Genomic DNA, 17,379 nt, shown 5'->3' with positions numbered 1-17,379 from the left:
TATTTGCTTCTTTAAGCGCCTATTTACAGACCTGTGTTCGGATTCACAGATTGCCAACAGGTGTGATCATCCAGAAATACAATCCACATTCAGCAGCTCCCTATACACAACAGTAAACAGCTTTTCTTAGGAGACCTCTATCTACAGCAGCCACCTTGCAACCCATATTCCTGCCCCATATCTCCAAACTATGCTGCTTGACTAATTTTCTTCATGGGACTCTCTGAAATCATGTTTTAAAAAAATTTCTGGATTGCCTATTTTTTCTCATCACATCCTCCCCTCTATCCCCAGGTGTAAGCAGCACCGAGGGCAGGAACCTTCTATTTTATTTTATTCTGAGCTTGGTATCTCAACAAGTACCAAGAACATAGTAGATTCTCAGTACGTATATGTTAAATAAATGAAGAAGTGAGTGAATGAATGTGAAGTTCAATGTTTTGCTTACTACTTGGGCAAAGGTAGTTTCTAAGCTCTGCCTTGGTCTATAAAAGAACCTTCCCTATGTCCACCTGTGTGAAGACAGCCCTATGGAAGCTACCTCCTTGGGATCTTGGACGTGCTGGAAAACAAAATGAATTGCAATCTATAGTTTAAGAAGAGCTTATTGCAGGAGTATTCTGGAAGATGGAAATGAGGCAATGAGGTTTTCAGATGCCCAATGAAGAATTACAATGGCTGGAAAGGTCAAGTATCATTGGCAATTATTTGTAGAGAAGGAAACTGAGGGAAAATGAGATCACATGATGTTGGGTAACCTGCTCTACATCTTGAGTACCATTCCAATTTTTTCCAACAAACTTCCATTTCTCCAAAAATGGATAAAACATTCAAAGAAACTGGTTGGTTCAACTGGACTGTCTCCTTGTATTTGGATGTGTAGGGAGGAGTTCCAGGGCCTTGCAGCCTATCGGGGGCTGGATGGTTATTCTTTCCCACTCATGTGTGCAAGTGGAAAGTTATACTTGATGGAAGAATCCAGCTTTGGAATGAGGATTAGAGCTAGAGGAGTGAGATATGGTGACCCTGAAGTTCAGACAAGAGGCTTTAGTAATACATCATTTCCTCATGATTGCTTCTGGCATTCAGCCACAGGGGAGTGGGGCACCACACAGAGAATAGTAATTTTGCCTCTTCAGTTTTGGCCTCTAGCATGGGGGCCCCCCTGAAAATGTGATTATAGCAAAGGATTTTCTTTTAAAGTTATTAATTTCAACCCTATAAAGAAACTGGGAAAATATCAATGTTTTTAAAAGTGAAATGAAAAGCACAGTGAAGATCTCTAGGATGAGATTTCTACATCAATGAGAAAGCTGGCTACGTAACTCATGATTTAGGGGAGAACACATACTGTTAAGTAATTTCCTAAGTTTATGTCACTATCTTTTTGGTGTGGTTTTTGGTATTCAATTTGGAAGGCTAAAAAGATTCTGTGAATGAGTAAAATTAGCAAAGGTTAAGAAACACAGCAATAGTTTCCCCAAATATGCCTTGTTATAAAAAAAAAAAAAAAAACCTAAATAGCAAAGTTTAAAGTACATGGTCTTCTGTCCCAAGTTACTAGATCAGCATTAATAAATTGAATGGATTATTAGGCACAATATGATCCCCTTTCACTAATGAGGACCCTAAGTTCATCGATTCTACCTCCTAATTTTGCCAATTCATTTTTTCTAATACCCCAGCTCCAACAATTGTGCCCAGGGACCTCGGATTTACTGACCCTCTCTCCGTGCCCATCAGCTCTCAATTCCCATTTCTACACCCCACCCTTCTAATCACTTAGGATCTCCTCAACCAGCTACTCCTCCACACTTCCCATTATAATATTGTGGGTCAAAACCCAACTTGCACTTACACCTATGCCAGACCGATCTCACTTAAATTAATGCACATTAACCACAGATGGACACTTAGCTGGGAAAACCTTCCACATATTTCTACCCAACTCACTTTTTCACTTTTCTAGATGGTGATTTCATCCATCCTCTTCCCTTCACAAGCCTCCCATACCTCACCCCTTCCCTCACTCTGAGTGGATGCAGAGAGGACTCCCACATGTTCCACCGAGGAATGCACCTGCTTCGGCTCTCCGGCACCATGCCTCCATCGTCCACTCAACCCAGAGCGCTGGACCCCATGCTCCCTTAATGCAAGGGAACTCCTCCTACACTTGTCCCACCTCTCTTCTACATCATCAGTTTTCCATCTCTACCAGATCATTTCCACCAAATATGCTTTAGAACTCTATGTTAAAAAGAAAACGACAACAACAACAACCCTCCTGTGACCCCAGTTGCATTATAGTTACTATGTTACTATCTCATATCTCTGCTCTCTTGAATTCTTTCTAGCAAAGCTTCTGAAAAGATTTGTCTGTACTTACTGCCTGCCCTTCCTTTCCTCTATCTCAATCTTGGACTCACTCCTGCCAGACTTTCATCACCACAAATCCACTAAAACCACTTGTCAGATTCAATGACTTCCATGATGCCAAACAGGGTGGTAATTCCTCTGTCCTCAACTTAATTATCATTGGCACCTGACGTATCAGATCAATTCCCCTCTTGAAAATCTTTTTTCAATTAACTTCCTGGATTCTATTTCTGGATTCTCCTTCTACCTCACTGGCTACTCCCTCTTAATTTCCTTAATGGCTTCTTCTCATTCTCTCAAGATCTAAATGTGAAAGTACCCCAGAAATCCACCCTTGAACTTGCCTCTGCTATCTAAATTTACTCTTTAGGAATCCAATTGCATCCAGTCTCATGGCTCTGAAAATCATGGGCATTGGTGATACGCTGGAGCTGGCCTGTACTGGCTCACAGGAGATGACAGTGTGCATCTATCCTCAACTCCAAGTTCAGTGATGGTCATGTTGGTAGCTTGAATTTAGCCATGGTGGGAGCATTTACTTGATGGAAATCAGCAAATACTATAATTCAGGGCTCTCCTCTCCCCCAGGCCAAGTGCTGGTTATTAAGTATTTACAGCACAACAATGGGCCCTGTGTTGTCCTCAAGTTTGTCTCCAGCTTGGACCTCATTCAACTGTCTATCTGACATCTTTAATGTCTAAAAGACTTCTCAGATTTAATATGTAATATTTGGGTTTTGCTCTCCAAAAAGATTCTTCCTGTTGCCTTCCCCCACTTCATTAAATGATCACTTCATTCTTAGGCCAAAATCTTCAGGGTCATCCTTGACTTTTCCCCTTCCTTCACATCTAGTCTATCAATAAATCTGCAAAAAAGAACTGGCCTACTACCGTCCTAATGCAAACCACTTTAACCTCTTACTTGGGGGACTGCAAAAGCCTCCTACATGGTTTTCTATTCCCACCTACAACCTCTCATCTCAAAGCAGCCAGGCTTATCCTTAATCTAAATCCTCTAATGGCTCTCCTCCCTGCAAACAAAGTCCCAAGTCTTCCCCATGACTTAGAAGACAATATGGGATCTGGCTCCCCTGCTCGGTCTCTGGCCTCATCTCCAAACTCTCCCAGCTGCTCATTCTGGCCTCCTTGCTATTCCTTGAAAATGCCAAGCAGGTTTCAACCTTAAGCGTTTTGTATTCACTGTTCTCTCTGCCTGTAATATTCTTTCCCCAGATACCCAAGGGCTCATGCCTTTATTTCTTTTAGGTTGCTGCTGATACATCTCCTTATTAGAGAGCTCCTTTCTGATCAGCCTTTGTAAAATAACAATACAGCATCATCACTTTCCAGCACCTAAATCCAATATAATCTTCTTTGCTGCACTTATCACTACCTGGTATAGTATGTATTTATTTGCTCAGATATTGTCTGTCTCCCCTTTTTAGCACAAAAGCTCTATGAGAGGAGGTATTCTGCTATGTTCACTCATGTATCTCCAATGCCCAGTAACGTGCTTGACACATAGTAGGTGTTCAGTAAACATGTGTGTCATGAATAAAAAATACTTTTTAAATAAATATATGTATACAGAGAAATATCTGGAAGCTCATGTGATAAAATGATTGCCTGATTATTCATAGTTGATGGGATTATGGGGATTTTTCTTCTTCATGCTTGTGCCATTTCTTCTGAATTTTAACAATCAATATTTAAAAAAAACAACACTGAACAATGTTTGAAGTACAAGGACAAGAGGACAGATGTAATACGTTTTACTGAAAGTAGCCTTTATTTCATTTTCCAAGTTCTCTGTCTAAATTTCTCCAAATGCTTTCTCCCTTTTTTCTCAGTTCATCTTTACTTTCCTCTATCGTTTTCTTACCTTAAAGTTCAAAGCTCCTATGAGGCTCAACTGAGAACTGGTAACAGGGATTGGGGAAGGAATGCTATGGCACCATTCCAAGTGCTTTATGCTTTCCCCCTCCAAGTCCTTTCCATGACACTCCTCTGGGAATTTAGAAGAATGTTAAGACCTTGCTAGTCAACTCCCTACATTCTAAAACGTCCACAAAAGCAAAATTACTGGAGCTTCCTGAGCCAATTCCAAAAACATGCCATCATCCCTGCAGTGGACAGTCCTTCTCTTCTCTCTGAATCCTGGTGTACTACACAGCGCTCAGGTGAAGTCACCGCTCATCTATCGGCAATGCCCCCATTCATTCCAGACTAAAGAGGAGTCTGCTGCTTCTCCAATAATGTGACTCTTTTGTACCTACCATGTGTTACACTGTTCCTGAAGCAAGATTCACCAGAACCTTCTCCAGTCACAATGTACACTTCTGGTAGTGTCTAAGACACATTTCAGGGACACAGGGATACCAGAAGATCCCTGGACTGGGGACTGGAGCGGGCCAGGAGTAGGGGCTTGAGAGGAGAATTAAAATAGAGATGTCAAGAAATGACAATTTTAGGGATAGCAATGTTCACATGGGCAAAACCTATAACATCTCTACATCTTGGGTTTTTTAAATCTGTAAAATGAAGCGATTACTTCATGTCATCTCTAAGGCCTATTCGGACTGACATTACTAGCCTGTCATTAGAATACTGTCTGAGACTGCACTGTGATGCAGGTATATGCAAATCAGATATATATCTGAGCCAATCAGAGGCTTTCCTAGGCACTTTACAGGCCTAGAAAACTCCTCCTGGGTTCCCGGGAGGTGTCTGAGAGCTGGATGAGCTCTCTGCTGGAGAAGCAGCAGGTGGGTCAGGACTGCCCCAAACACCATAAGCCAGACACGTTTTTAATGCCGTGTCTCCCCTTTCTAATCTTTCTAGACTATGAAAGTGATCAACTCATTTCTATGAAAATGAACACCTTAAGAAGAACCCTGTAGACTTCCACAGGTATTTTTTCCTTCCTTGTCCTTCCTGTGTGTTTCCACAGACGTTACAGGTTCTTTGAGAAGAAGTGAGCCCACTCACCTTTCAGGACTCCACTCCCCTTCATTTCTCCCTCTCCAGGGTCTCTGGTTTGTCATACTTTCTGCAGAGTAGCCCACGTGGTCACTATAGCTCAGTAAGGACACTACCCCCACACAAGAGAGCCAGCCCCAAGAAAACACTTACTGGAACAATGCCGAAATTCAAAGCGGATGTGTGCGCCCCTGAATTTATCCACAGGAATAGGAAGTTTCAGCAGTTCAGACCACCTGGGACTGTTGTTATGATAAAGCACAAAGGAGTGGTACTCACTAGCTGGCGGCTCTCCAGAGCCGAAGGAGATAAAATCCTAACAAAGGAAACATGCAGGTTAAAGACAGCTTCAATGAAAGATTATTTGAAAAACAGCAGAGCAACTGCTTTGCTCTATCTGCCTGCTCCCCAAACAGCACTTCATGTGGGGCCTCCCTGGGCCCTCTCTGTTCTACACTTGCATCTGTTAGCAGGTGTGTCCACTTAATCCCCATGCACATCTCCCAGGGCCTCCGGAGCAGGGGTGGACCTCTGTGACAAGTGCAAGATGGGCAATTGCACGCCCAATTTGGAGTTCAACTATGCGGCAAAGTCCTCAGCCTGCTGCAGTCACAAGCCTGTTCGGTGCCTCCCTGAGAAATGCACACGGCCTCCCTGAGGCTCACGTGAAACACTCCTTCCATTAAGGACCTGCTTCTATCACCCCAATCATCAACAGCACCCCATTCCTCAAGCCCTGTCTTGACCAAAATGAAAACAGACAGGATTCAATGTAGTAGTTTTTATTTTTTTTAACCAGTCGCCCAAGACAAAGTGTTCATCTCCAAAAGTATGACAGATGAAAGGGGAAGAGTGGGGTGATACTAAAAATGCAACATTTAAGGAATAGCTGCTCCGAGGAAATTACTGCCATGATTCCTTAAACAATCAAACTGTAAAAGCCTTTCTGTTCTTCTACTGTCTCTTCTGGAAGGTATTTCAGTGATTTAATAAAAAAGGAAAGAAAACTACCCTGGGGTGGAGAAGAAACATCAGGTGGAAAAGACTGTAAATCAGAAGTTAACCAATCACATTAAAGATGAACCCCGAACACTGATGTGGAATTGTTTTACCAGAAAGTACCCACTATCCACGTACCTTTAAGATCTGGCCACTACTCTCCACAATGAACATAGTGACTTCCACATTTCTGGCCACGCTCTTCCCTCCTTTTTCAAATTCACCCCTTTCTATAGTGATGTACAAATCATTCCTCATTTCACCTAGTAGGAAAATTAAAACCATGTTTTTAGAGATAAATGTTTCTGTGACTGTACATGTGTATGTATAAATATATACATATATATTTATACATACACATAAATATATATTTTATACATATATAATATATATATATATCTTGTAAGTATAATAAAGTACTCTATCAATAAAAACTTTAGTTCATAAAATGAACTGCTATAGCATACATATAAAGTAAAATATATTATATTTACACTTTTATAAAAGGGCCCCCACCCTCATTGCTAATACCCAAGAAAAGTAAAGGCCAGCCTCTGCCGGTCTGAAGTTGCGACACTGAAAATGTACATTTAGGAGATGAATACAGGGACGAAGAATGAAGGTGTTGTCAAGCCTCACCATTTTTCAATATTTCCCTCATTTCATTTATGAGGTGTGATTACAAAATGACAGCCTAGCAGGGTGGCTCAAAGAAGCCAGTCTCAATACTTTATAGACACAACACTTAGAGTAGAAGAAATACCCACATGGAATAAAATGACAGGACTGCAAAGGGTAGAGTTACAATTTAAATCTTTTTCTAAATTCACAGACAAAATGATCTCACTGCTGGAAGAATCCAGGTTAGGCTTTATGAACACAGATGTAGAATAATTCAGTTATGCAAGACAAAGTTGGCTTACTGTTCCTTACCATCAAGCTATAAAACAAATAAGATCCAAACTGCCATATTCTATGAACACATACACCAATTTTTTTTTCTCAATTGGTTATTTATAAAACTTACTGCCACAAGAAAAAAGAAATTTGATGCCAATGACCAAACTTAGGCAAACACACTGACAGCATGCTTTTACCTTTCCTATGAGAATTAGATTACGGGTAAACAGCGAGTGAGAAAGAAGTAAACACAATGTTACCAGAAAGTTTTTGAAGATAAATACTGGTAAGTTTGGCAACGCTGAATTCACTTTTACTTAATATAGCTTTCAAACATTAGAAGAATCAAAAGCAACATATATATTTTTTCCTAGTAAAAAAACCTTTCCACAAAAAAAAGCAGATCACTAGAAGAAACATCACCACACAAGTAAGCTCACAAAATTGGGAGATTTTTAAGACTTCCTGACAGCGGTGTGTACAAGAAAGTACCCTAACTTTCAAATCCATGGGGGAATACCAGTGTGACTGGTCACCTTCCTCCATGAAGACAAACTTTTGATGATGGCATCATTTGCCAGTGACCTGGACTGACCAGGAAACAGACGGGACATGAAATAGAGAAAATAAGTAAGTCCCATAAAGGATGAAATCTAAACCACCCTTTATAAAGAGTATGTAGAAAACACATTGGAAATAACTGATACAGTGGTCTCTGGCTTATGAATTTCTAGTTCTCTCATACAAATCAATTTGGGGAGGCAATGAACTTGGAATCCCAGGAGAAAACCAATATATTTCAACACATTTAAAATTATATCTGTGTGCTTTGTAGGTTTTTGTTTGAACCACCTCTCTTTTTTTTTTTTATTTTTTACAAAGTGGCCGAGTAAATATTTTAAGTTTGCTACTTAAAAGACTACTACTACATACACACACACACACACACCCTTAATAAAAGTGCATTTTAATGATTTAACAATACCATTACAAAATGAATAGTGCATTCACAAACTCCAGCCTCTAAATCAACCAATTTGAACAAAATCAAAATAGGCCTGATATGCTACTGGTCTGCACACGTGCTATTTCAACACTATGTTTGGGAAAAAATTCTTGACGATAGTTCCCCCACTAACAGATTCGGCAGATAAAAAAGCAACACTCAAATCGAGGCAGATTAGAGCAAAATATGTCTGTTAACAATAGCAAAATTCCTTTGCTTCTTGGAGTAGGTGACACATAATGAGTAGCTCTGCTTACAGACAGACTAAAACATACAGTGGTTGATGGGAAGTATGGCTACAGGGGTTTCTACTTTAGGAATTTCTCATAATGAGTAATTAGCTAGTCCAAACCACACGGGGCTTAGCTGTCCTGCAAAACCAAGAAGAAGTGTTTCCTGCGAAGGAGACTTCCACTCTCATCTCTTGGGAGGAAGGGCAACTCTGACTTTATCAAAAGCAAGAAGGGATGAGGGAGGTTTGTAAGGTGACCTGTTTTCCCCAGTCTGTAGGCTAGGCCTAAAGGATGAATAGGGGTGGTGGAGAGATTAATGTGTTTCCAGAGCTATGAAATTCTTTATCCATGTACCCACTATATGCCAGATATTATTCTAGGCCTACGAGACCCAGCAGTGAACAAAGCAAAAATCCTTTTCCCACAGAGTTTAGATTCCAGTAATAGGGAGGTCTTTAATACAGAAGCCAAATATATAGTATGTTGCATAATAACAGGAAGTTCTGCGGATAATAAGACTAAGAAGGGGCACAGGGAAAGCGGGTGTTTCATGACAAAAGACGTCACTGAGAAGATGAGAGATGTGAGTAAGCTATGGTATATTTTGGCAAAGAAGAAAAGTTGAAAATGGCATGAGCTTCCCAAACCAATCCATAAAGCCTGTTTAGCTTACACCATAGCTGGATTCTTCTATTTCTTCTGAATTCAGAAGCGATTGTGAGTTCAGATAAGCCGAAAGGATGTAGGGTAAACAGGAAGATTAGAATAAAAGATCTGGACTCAAGTCTCTTTCTCTCTACTGTTTGCTCTGTGTGGTATCCATCTAGATGGGGTAATATAAACCTCCAGGCCTCAAGTTTTTGAGTTATTAAAATGGGGGTGGGGTAAAGACAGGGGCGGGGTAAAAGAGGTGGTAGGAGGGACAAGACTACTTTGTTACGTTACACTGTTTCTGTGACTTACGGAAGAACTTCTGAAATACAACATTCATAAATTCAAACACTTTAGGCACATGCTTTACTTTTCTGGTCTTTAATGGTCATTATCCCTGCAACCTTTTCCTCTTTTGCAAACCTTTTAGCCTCAAATAAGATTTCTCTGAAAAGGGAATACACAACAAGGAGAACATTTCTCCTGGATGACATTCTACATAGGTCTCCCCAGGAATTCTGCAGCTTGCTATGTTCCAGTACTGCAACGTACCGTATCTTGCCAAAACGTGCAGAAGGATAAAGCTGAAACGTGCTAATTAAAATCAATACACCTGAGGTCAGCTCTGGAGAAAACTAATAAGCCCAAATGCTGTTAAGAAAGCATCCTGGGTAATTAAGAGAGAAACCATAAAGTGAGTATGAAATGGAGTCATAGCACTAGTGTGAAAAGCTATTTTCCTGACAATGTTTATTAACACCTTGCACCTCTCAAATTTAATACTCTGTAAATTTGATGCGCATAACACCTGTCTCTGTTTAGTAGGCCCACTGGCTTTGCATGTGAAGGCTTCGCAAAATATCACTGTAGACAGATAAATATAAGGCCACAACAATGGGAACAAATTCAAAAGAGTTCAGTGATTACAGTCAAACGGGATCGATTTATGGCTTGACCTCAACAGCCAAGAGGTTTCCATTATTAGCTGAAACCCTGATCTTTGATTCTATGCTGGGAATGCCATGGATAAAGCCCAAGCTCGCCACATCAAGTAAACTACTGCACTCAGCCACAGGCTAGCCAAGTGCCTTAGCTGGGCTGGATACTTGTTAATATTTATGGAACTGGAAAAGTTCCTGCCCTTCCGTTAAAAACAAATCGACAAGTGTCTGAGACGAGGGGTATTTCATGGACTGAGATTATGACAATGATGATGACGGTGGTGGTAGTAGATAGATGGTAGTTCCATCCTTCGCCAAGTGCTATACAGAGAACAGCTCATTAAATTCTCACATCAAGGTTAAAAGAAGGCCCTATTTTCCCACCTTACAGATAAGAAAATAGGTGTATAAATATTTTTTTTTTCAATGTTTATTTATTTTTGGGACAGAGAGAGACAGAGCATGAACGGGGAAGGGGCAGAGAGAGAGGGAGACACAGAATCGGAAACAGGCTCCAGGCTCTGAGCCATCAGCCCAGAGCCTGACGTGGGGCTCGAACTCACGGACCGCGAGATCGTGACCTGGCTGAAGTCGGACGCTTAACCGACTGCGCCACCCAGGCGCCCCAAATAGGTGTATAAATATTAAGAAATGTCCAACATATTCTAAGTTTACATTAAAATCAAGTATTTTCAGCATGAAAAAATGTAATTTAACAGGTGACAATGGCCATCAAATAACCTAGTGTAACTCAGCTTTCTTCGCCAGAAGATCAGTGCCTTAAGAAAGGAAGGTATCAGTCCTACTCTGCTCTGTGTTGGTCAGATCAGACTTGAGGCACTGATTTCAGTTCGAGACACCATCTTTACAGGACAGGGACAGACACAGACGGTATCATCTGGACCATAAACAATACAGAGAAAGGACTCAGAGCCCATCAGCGGAGGGATGAGGGTGACAAGAGAATTAAGTGAATTTAAAGATGTTGAGGTTTCAAGCAGAAAAACTCAACCCAATAGATAGAAACTAGTCCAACACCAAGAGGTCATTTTGAGATCTGTGTTCTCGGGTCATTATCAATATTCAAGTTATGTGCCAGAAAACCATCACTAGGAACCTGAGGGAGAATCCATGCACTGGATATATGGCTGGGCTGCATGGCCCTTCAGGCGTGTGGCAGGCAGAATAAGGACACCTCCTGTACCCCAAAGAGACGTCCAGGTTCTAATCTGGGAACCTGTGAATATGTTACCTTACACAGCGAAAAGGGACTTTGCGGTGATTATTAATTAAGTCAAGGATCTTGAGATGGGAGACCTTCTTGGATTATCAGGGTAGGCTCAAAAGAATTATAAGGGTCCTTACAAGAGAAAGAGGGAGGGGCACCTGGGAGGCTCAGTCAGTTAAGTGACCGACTTTGGCTCAGGTTCATGACTTGCGGTTCCCAAGTTTGAGCCCCGCGTCAGGCTCAGTGCTGACAGCTCAGAGCCTGGAGCCTGCTTCGGATTCTGTATGTGTGTGTGTCTCTCTCTCTGCCCCTCTCTCACTGGCACTCTCTCTCTCAAAACTAAAAACATTAAAAAAAAAAAAAAAAAAACGTAAAAGAGGGAAATGGAGGCAGGAGGGCCAGAGACAGAGAAGGCGGTATGATGAGGGAAGCAGACATAGGAATGATGTGGGGGCCATGAGGCAAGGAGTGCAGGCAATCTCTGGAAGCTGGAGAAGGCAAGCAAATGAATTCTCCCTTACAGCCATCAGAAGAAATGCGGCCCTGCCGAAAGACCTGGATTCTAGCCCAGCCAGACCTGTGCGTACTTCTGATCTCCATAACTGCAAGATAAGATTTTTGTGGTGTTTTAAGCCACCCCTCTTGTGGTGATTTGTAAGAGCAGCTATATAAAACTCATACATATTGTATTATGTATTACCATGTATTATGTATGCCAACTATACCCAAGATTCTATCACTTAATGATATCTTCATGGGTGAGGGCAAGGACAGGACAGGAACCCAGATAGCTGGAAATCAAAGCAGACAACAGAAAGGGAAAATTTATGGATGGGCTGAAAACTGAACTTTGGATTTCTCACATATGGTGCATCTTTGGTGAAACCTATCAATGTTTTTTTTCTCCTTTTTGTGTCATTCTCATTTTTGTTTTGCCTTATTTTAGGAGAGTATTATGAGGTATTGAACTTTTTTGGGGGGTAGCTTTTCAATTTTTGCTGACTACTAAGAAAATAATGGCAAATGCTATAATAGCATCCATGATAGTCTTGCCAGAACAGTGTTGCATAAAGACAGGAGTAGAGATGGGCTATGGTTCCCTGATGCCCACGATATTCTAGGACAAGGGTATCTGGTAGGGCCAGCTGGGGAAAGTCCTACACCCTTGTGTAATGGGGCCTGTAAGCCTCAAACTTTTGGAGGTGCCAGCTCCTCCACCATTCTGATTTGGGGCTGGAATCCCACCTCAGTATAACCCGGATGATCCTTAACCTCCACCTCTTGCATCGCCGTGGAATTCATTGGTTGAAAGTCCACAACCCCCTCCTCTAGCATGATCATGGGGTTCAGGTCTCAGGCAAGTGGTTACATGCGTGGAGGTCCAGTGACTTGGAGTGAGGGGTGGTGAGCTTTGGTTAGATTTAGGATGTATTTTTAAGGAAGTTCAAATTATATCACACTGGTTCCCACCTGCTTTTGCCAAAAGAAGGCTTATCTCAGGCGGTCCCATCTACTGATATGTCTCTGTCAGTAAGTGATAAAGAATAACATTTATACTTGAAAGAACAGAACTTCATATCCCCTTAAACACGAGGCAAACATATGCACAACATTCCTCTTACCCCAGTGTGCAAATCATTATCTAGTCAGCTTTGACCAAATAGAAATTTGACTTATGTGATCTATCACCTAACACCCAAAGAAAAAGGAGGCTTACTCTGAATGACACTTGAAAAATAAATAAATCTTGAGATGAAGATCAAAGCTACTACCACTGGCAGCCATTTGAAACCTGGGTTCTGCTAATTGTTTTCAAAGTGAGCCTCTACCTTCCAAATTTCAACCCCTCCCTTTCCCATCACTCCACAACTTTTACCCAATTCCTTTCAGGGTTAGGAGCTTCAAAGATCTCCTATGAAGACTGAATTTACCCTAACAAACAATGACAGCTTAATCAGTTGATACATGAGAACAAGTTTCCAAGGGAACAATGCACAAATGGGGAAGACAAAGTCACGAGGCAATGATGAAAGCAATGATCATGTTGCCTAAAAGAACCATAAACTCAGTCAGAATGGGCCTTCAGGCTGGGGGAGGCACAGCTTGACCTTCCATGACATTCCTGACACATCAGCTAGCTTTGCTCCAAAATGTCTGGTGGATGGAAACTTAGTCCTTCCCGATATTCAGCAGTGGCCCAGGTCCTACTCTGCACAGTCTGTTAAGACATTTAGAGGCAGGCTGTCCAATACTGTAACCACTGCCACATGTGGCAGCTGAGTACTTGAAATGTGACTTGGCTGGAAATAAACGTGCTATAAATGTACAATATTCACCAGCCTTCAGGGATGGAGGGTAAAAAAGAAAGTGTGAAATAACTCATTAAAAATTTTTTATATGCATTACCTATTGAAATGATAATATTTTGGATGTGGTGGGTTAAATAAAACATATTATTAAAATTAATTTCAACTCTTTTGAAAGTGGCTACTAGAAAAGTTAAAATTGCATTTATGGCTCTCTAATTACATTTCTACTGGAGAGCACTGATTGAAATATTTTTGCTGCTGTCCCCATCATGGGCCCAGAGACCAGACCATGGAACTTTCTGCAGAATTATTTGGTTTGTACGTAGCAGTGATGGAGCTTCAAAGAAAGTGACTTATATTCTTTGAAAACTGGACACCATAAGAAACAAAGTGCTGGATGGCCAACGCTTAACAACAGGGAAGGGTCATGCAGCTTGAAAGCACATGGCCAGATCACCTCTTCACACTAGGTGACATCTTAGAGACGTGCCCCTACAATAGCCAGACCAAGGGGAGAGTTTCTGCTTCTGTGTTTTCCCCGTTCCAAAAAGAGTCTGGCACTGATTACATCCTATGATCCTCAGCAGAAGTTTTGTGTATGCTCCCATCAGTGTCAAGACCTCAGATAACTCCTTCTGTAGACAGGCAGCGACTATGTTCATGACCTTGTCCTGTGGGGATAAGCATGGGCCTCACCTGTCCTGACCCCTAGCAGAACACAAATCAATTCTGAAAGATGAGTCTAGACAATGAAAAGAAAAAAAATCATGCCAGCAGACTGTCAGTGCAACATTGACATTAGAAATGTTGTTCTCCTACATTGTCTCATTGAAGAATTCAGCTCAAGTTTTCATTAGAGCCACCAGTGAGAATTAACTGACAAGTCAACATTCTGAAAATAACAAAGGGAAACAAAACAATGAACACATGTTTGGCAATGTAAAAAAAAAAATTCCACTCAGTTTTAAAGCTGCTTTCAGCTGTTTGTGTAAATATACACACCTCTCCCTTCTTCATCGAATTTGGAAGATTAAGCAGCCACCCAAGAAAAAGGAGAAAAGAAAAAGAAGCAGGTGCTTTAAAAATCATCTCTTGGCATCGCTGGCATGCGGACTTGTGTCCAAGAGGACTGATCCCCTGGGCAGGGGGACCAATGCCGCTATAATGTAGTACAGCAAAGGGACAGGAGCGAGCCTTATTCCAGAGAAAGTTCATTTCCATCATTAAAGCCAGACAAAGGCGGCATGAGCACAGCACATCCCAGACAATTATTCAGCTGGTGAAGTGTCATGTTGCTTTATATTTTTCCACTTCTCAATGATACTGCCCAGAGACCAAGCTGAGGAATTCTTCCAGCAGCTGTCTGCATTCTGTCTGAAAATATGTTTTTTATATTAGATTTGCCCATCAATTTGCTTCCCAGTGGCATGAATTTTTTTTCTTTTTTTGTTACAAAGGAAAATACCAGTTATTTATAGCAACTGAAGGAAACAATGAAGGGGTGCAGGAGCCACTGAATCACAGGCCACCAAGTCAACAGTTCTATATACACAGTCATTTTCAACAAGAGTAGCATGAGATGCTCAAGCAGAACGGGTCCTTAAGCCAGGTCAGGTCACCTCAGGAAACTTTCCAGGCTCTCTGTTAGCCTTCCCCGCAGGAATAGGTTTGCACAGAGACATCACAAGATGCTGCAACAGGGCAATGCCAGGCACTTTCTCTATCACATTAGGTCTTTATCCACGGCAGTCCTAGCAGCCCTCTTACAGCTGTGCCAGAGGCCCTGTCAGATGCAACTTCCTGTACTTGTTTCCACACGTGGGATTTAAACAGAGATTTACAGGATATAATTTCTAAAAATACTGTCAACAGTTTGAGATTATTTCATTTGGTCTACTTTTCTCTTGGTTGTGGAGGGTGGGATCAGGGGCACTGAGAAATACTACTATCTGGCATTTACTTGGATAGTGTGATTCTCATTAACTGCTACCTTCTCCACGTAGAAATGAACCCTCCCCCCCCTAATTTTTTTGTCCTTTTACATTGCTAAAAGAGACCTGAAAAATACATCTCAAAGAGAACTAGGAAAGGTGGCAAAAACATTTGGTATTTGTATATGGCTGCTGATTTACATATATATATATCTTGGGTAGAAAAATCCTTTAGGAAGGTGAAGCTGCTGCCCAATAATTATTCTTATCAAAACCTGTAAGGACTTCCCCTTAGTGACTTCACTAACATTTTCTACCAAAGGAAGTATTTTCTGGATACTATTTCAGTTTTCCTTCTTATCATGGTCATAAAGAATGCAACATGGCCCTACAAGTTACCCACGCTAATAAAAATGTCAAGATATTTTTAAAAACTTTTGCTTATTTATTATCATACACCTCATTTCCTTCTTTAGCATGGTCCATTTGAACTCTTTGAAACTGACAAATTTGAAAAATTTCTCAAGTGTCAAAAACAGACATAACATCCATATGTCAACCTTCGGTCCATCCCACATCACTTACCAGGCATAATAATATTAGAAAAACCCAACTTTCTCGTTATAGACACTCCATGAGAAAATACTGATGAGTATTCTCTTCTGATTTGTTCAATGTCTCCATGCAATAGCTGTAGGGAAACTGCTAAACCTAAAATAAATGAGAGATAACAGAGTAAAAAATAGAAGGACAGAAATAGCATGAATGGAAATCTGAGCTTGCTTCAACAAGCCCACAACTATGAAGGCATTGTTAAAACAAAAGGTTAATATTAAGACAAAATCAACAGAATCTATAGGAGTAATTTCTAAAGAACACTTTTCCAACTTGACTATTTGGGTTTTCCCTTTTCCCCTGTTTAAAAAGGTTCATAGCAACTGGAAAAAAATTGAACATAACATTAAGAAGTGTGACTTCTGGCCCCTACACCCTCTTTTCCAGCCCCCCACCAGATGAAATGACCCCACTCCGATACTCATGCCAGCAAGTGATGACTGCTACCTAGCCCTAGAGGACACTGATCTCAAAATGGGAATTCTAATTTCTTTTAACTCTATAAAACCTATGAAGTTAACAATATCATTAAGGTGTACACAAATCTAAAGTCATACAATAATTCAAGGATTTTAAGGATATTCAGAGATTTTCTTAAAACTTAAGTAACAAAGGTTATTATAATGAAAGTAAAATTATATTAATACTATACACATTAGAAACTCATAATGGCATTATTTTCTACTGAGAAGAATTTAGCAGGATGCAGGCCACAAACAAAAAGGCATTTAGTCAGTAAAGTAGTAAAATTATCTTTAAAAAAAAAAAGCCAGTTACAGTGACATTACTACAGTGGGATATATAAAAGATGAATGACACATTTCTCATAACTTATTCCCCCAACTCCCAGGCAAGAAGTACAGAAAGGAAATTAATGCTGTATTTTTGTGAATATGTTTGTATATTTCTGAGATGCTACTTCTCTTTCTGTTTTTTAATTCCCTACTGTTTTTCTATTATTTTAAATAAGAAAGACAAAAAAAGGAAAAGAAAGGAAAGGAAAGGAAAGGAAAGGAAAGGAAAGGAAAGGAAAGGAAAGGAAAGGAAAGGAAAGGAAAGGAAGGAAAGGGGGTTCCTTACTTACATTAGTGATAGAAAATGAAGCCAATCAAAGGGGACTTATTTTTAAAACTTCCAGTCATAATTAACCTGCACACAATTTTAAAATGAATCTGGATGGTGGAGTTAAGAGGATGATAAATCTATACTCC

The 17,379-nt window shown here is 40.6% G+C and overlaps 1 protein-coding gene across 5 annotated transcripts in view; it reads right to left on the bottom strand.

Annotated features, from left to right (window-relative positions):
- The window catches only part of DOCK4 (dedicator of cytokinesis 4), a 429,626-nt gene that overhangs the window by 155,120 nt on the left and 257,127 nt on the right, over window positions 1-17,379 (bottom strand). For all 5 annotated transcript variants that reach the window (XM_027075294.2, XM_027075298.2, XM_027075297.2 and 2 more), the window contains 3 exons: window positions 16,139-16,264; window positions 6,493-6,617; window positions 5,509-5,671 (listed from right to left, as the gene is read on the bottom strand). In XM_027075294.2, coding sequence (XP_026931095.1) covers window positions 5,509-5,671; window positions 6,493-6,617; window positions 16,139-16,264 — 414 coding nt within the window. The remainder of the gene's footprint in view (window positions 1-5,508; window positions 5,672-6,492; window positions 6,618-16,138; window positions 16,265-17,379) is intronic.

The sequence above is a fragment of the Acinonyx jubatus genome, chromosome A2 (genome assembly GCF_027475565.1).
Source record: "Acinonyx jubatus isolate Ajub_Pintada_27869175 chromosome A2, VMU_Ajub_asm_v1.0, whole genome shotgun sequence".
Taxonomy (NCBI): Eukaryota; Metazoa; Chordata; class Mammalia; order Carnivora; family Felidae; genus Acinonyx; species Acinonyx jubatus.
Note: the sequence above shows the minus strand (reverse complement) of the source record. Positions and strands in the feature narration are given on the sequence as shown.